At 44.5% G+C, this 3,577-nt stretch overlaps 1 protein-coding gene across 1 annotated transcript in view; it reads right to left on the reverse strand.

Annotated features, from left to right (window-relative positions):
• Window positions 1–3,577, reverse strand: part of IFT88 (intraflagellar transport 88) — a 72,170-nt gene that overhangs the window by 61,765 nt on the left and 6,828 nt on the right. The window contains exons 5-6 of the mRNA XM_018554687.1: window positions 3,373–3,426; window positions 44–107 (exon numbers count right to left, since the gene is read on the reverse strand). Of these exons, the coding sequence (XP_018410189.1) occupies window positions 44–107; window positions 3,373–3,426 (118 nt within the window). The remainder of the gene's footprint in view (window positions 1–43; window positions 108–3,372; window positions 3,427–3,577) is intronic.

Genomic DNA, 3,577 nt, shown 5'->3' on the forward strand with positions numbered 1-3,577 from the left:
ATATATATATATAACCAACATGATTCATATAATATGTAGTCACCTCGCAAAGCTCTCTTGGAAAAACCAGCCGCTCGAACAGCTGTCATTGGTCGAGCCACACTATCCTGAGAAAAAACATAAACATTGGAACAAAGGCTGTACCCAAACAGAAATAATATTAATATAAATAACATAGTTCTAGTTGTCTCTATTTTAGCAAACATACATTGAGGGGAATTTATCAAAACTGGAGCAGAGAAAATCTGGCACAATTTCCCATGGCAACCAATCAGCTTCTCTCTCCCCAGTTTGTTCAGTTAAGATTTGAAAATGAAAGAGAGAAGCTGATTGGTTGCCGAGCAAAGCTGCTCCAGATTTTGTCTGCTCCAGTTTTGATCAATTTTCCTCATTGTGCCTAAAGGTAGCCATACACTTTACAACCATCGCAAGACCTTAGTCTTGCGATGCTTGTAAAGTAATTTAAAAAACGTACGATCTGCCCATCTTGGACAGGCAGATCGTACTTGGGGCGGGCTTCCGATGACTGCAATGCTGAACGGGCAGTGCGCGCATGCACACACTGGCCCGTTCGGCATTTGTCTCCCGAGCACCGTTCAAACCAGCCGAAAATCGTAAGATTTTCGGCTGGTTTTCTAGCATGCTCCTCAGACAAAAGACGTGCGACCGTACAGTAGAAATGGTCGCACGTCTTCATTCACACTGCACGATTCTCGTACGATCGTGGGATTTCCCGCGATTCTCGTACGAGAATCGTGCAGTATATGGGCACCTTTACACAACCTTCTTGCTCCCTAACAATCAGAAAAAGGAATTGAGGAGGAATTGACAAACAGTACATCTACACCTTGTAGGCTGCCTTGCACAAGCTGCGGGATAACTCGCCTGCGCATAAGATTGGAACACACACGTCAGAACACTAATGTGAAGTTGGGTTAGTTAGAATTTTTGTTCAGTCTTATATTCATCTCATGTTAGAGAGGCGAAGAGGTGAACAGATCATTCGGATGTTCCAAACTATAATTATGGCCAGCTTAAGATAATCTCTTAATAATAAGATAATATTGTCTTTTGTCCAATCAGCACTAAGAGCAAGGAGTGACACATACTGTACATTACAAGCGGTATGAATGAGAAGACACTGCCCACATCTATCAGAATCAGGGTGTTAAATCTTGAGGAGAAGTAGGAACAGTGTGCAGTGAGGTGGTCCACATCCCCCATATTTTATAAAATCTGCATTTGTTTTTTAGGCTTTTTCCTTTATTTTCACCTGGGGATCCAGCCAGTAACACAGTTCCTAAATTAGGTGGCTGCACTCTATGGGAGAACAATGGAGCCACCCTTGGACAGCAGCATTGTCACTGTGGGGAGGGTGGTGTTAGATACATTAGCAGATTTAGATGGACTTGAATTACAAATTAAATTCAAACTCCAAGTAAAACACTTTATCCGCGCTGGCGGATCGGAGCGGGGAAGGGGGAATCCAGCCCCTCCCCTGTCATGGCAGAGGGCTGTGACAAGATCGAGAGGTGAGAGAACGCCGGTATGTGTTCGCTCACCTCCCGATCTACTGAGCCGACCTGTGACAGTCTCATTGTCACAGGTCAGCTAGAACTATGAGGTGAGTGAAAAGCACTCAACTCATAGTTCTCCTTTAACAGGAAAGGGAGGTTTGATCCTTGAGACCATACATCGGTTCCAGCTTTTCAGTCAAGAAGTAATTTGACTTTCTACTTCTATCTGAAACCTTTGGGACTGAATGTAAACGTCCAAGATAGGGTCAATGCTGCTTTGGGTTTGGGAACACTGAACAGGTTACCCCTGGAACCATTTTGCTGCACGGTCTAGGACAATGGCATCTTGATCCAGAGGACCATTGCAGATTTGCTAGTCTGTGAACAGACACAAGAAGGAAGTGAGAAAATGAGGAGGGTAAAGGGAATGAAACCGGAGTTTTCAGCCCTGGGACCCCACTTCCTTTAGCCAGGCATCTGGAATGCAATAGTTCAAGTGTCCACAAAAGTCAACATACGTCTCCCCACTCTGGAAAGTGTGCGGGGTGCACTTTTATGAGGAAGAAGGCTTGTCCAAGGATTTAACAGCCTTGGATTGCCAGACTTTGCAAGTGGACAGGAGGCCAAGCTTGGAGGGCCTTGACACTGAATTTGAGGAGGTGAAGAACTGAAAGGGACGCTTCTTGATTGGCAGTGAGAGAGATAACTCTGCCACCTGCTCCTTAGGCTTCCTTCACTGTGGAATTTAGGTGCTCTTGTTGGCAGAAGCATTGTATATTATCAAGAGCTGGTACCTTGAGGACCAATTGGATCAAATGCTTCTCATACAAAGGTTCCAAAGTCCAGGACTTTAGCCGAAGTGCCCTACACATAATTCCCGACGAGGCACATGCAAGAGGTAAGGCGGGAGGTTTTCAGCAAACCATCATAGCTAAAATCTAACACTACAGCCATCTGCTTTATGCGGTCAACAAGCAAGGCATCAAACTAGTTACCTTTTTAAGGGATTCTGACAACTCAGATATATTTTAACAAAGTAAAGTCGCAGCCAGAATTGGGTGCAGAGCGGGAACTGCCATTGAAAACAGAGCTCTAGAAAGGGCTTCCAACTGTTTATTGGTTGGGTCATTAGAAGCAGGTGATTGTCAACCAATTGCTAGTCGCCTTTAATAAGGTGAGACATTGCTGGATCCCCATTGGAAATGGACCATTTCTGAACAAAATTCCCACCAAACAGATACAAAGCCAGTAAGCACTTAGAAGGAGCACACAACGTATCAATGTGTTTCCAATCTTCATAGAGAAAAAGTTGAAAAAGTGGGTGCAAAGGAAAAGTCTTTCCAGCCTCAAGTATTGGGTCTTAAATGGCCCAGGACTTGAAACAGTACTGAGAGTAGTGACAGGTACACTGCATCAATAAGAACTGAAACACTCTCATTCTGTTTGACAGTAATAGTAATAGACTGTGACTCCCCGGGGTAAGCTCATCGGTCAATGTTTTGAATGACTCAGAATCAGTTAGAATATGTGCTTAGAAGCCGCCAAGGCCACAGGTACATCAGATACAAGATCAATCAGAGGTAGCAAACTGAGTAACTTGAGTGGTAAAGTCTTGCATGAATGTGGTAAAAACCTCAGTGGAAAGGGACCCAGCCCCACCTGACGGAGCTGAGGAGAATAATGAGGAGGGGAGAGACTCGAACATTAAAGGACAATATTACTCTAAGGGGTTCAATCAGTAGGCATGCTCCAAGCACCCACTGACTCATTAGTGGAATGTGAGCTGGGGGCACCCGGTAAAGAGGGACTGTATAACTGACTGCATTGGTTGTAGCTTGTGTTCCTTACACAATACCTGTACAGCTCCTGTCATAGGTCTTCCTATAGATGAAGAGAGATTCACTCTGGGCTGAAAAAAACAAAGAAAGCAGTCAGACATTTATATACGTTAACAAATGAATCAGTAATTCTCTTAGGCCTGCTAACCGTGGCTGTCTGAATACAATAGCTGGCAGTGCAAATTCCACCATCCGTGCTGTTTGGCATGGGGGGGGGGGATA

The sequence above is a fragment of the Nanorana parkeri genome, unplaced genomic scaffold (genome assembly GCF_000935625.1).
Source record: "Nanorana parkeri isolate BGI_ZX_2015 unplaced genomic scaffold, ASM93562v1 scaffold169, whole genome shotgun sequence".
NCBI lineage: Eukaryota > Metazoa > Chordata > Amphibia > Anura > Dicroglossidae > Nanorana > Nanorana parkeri.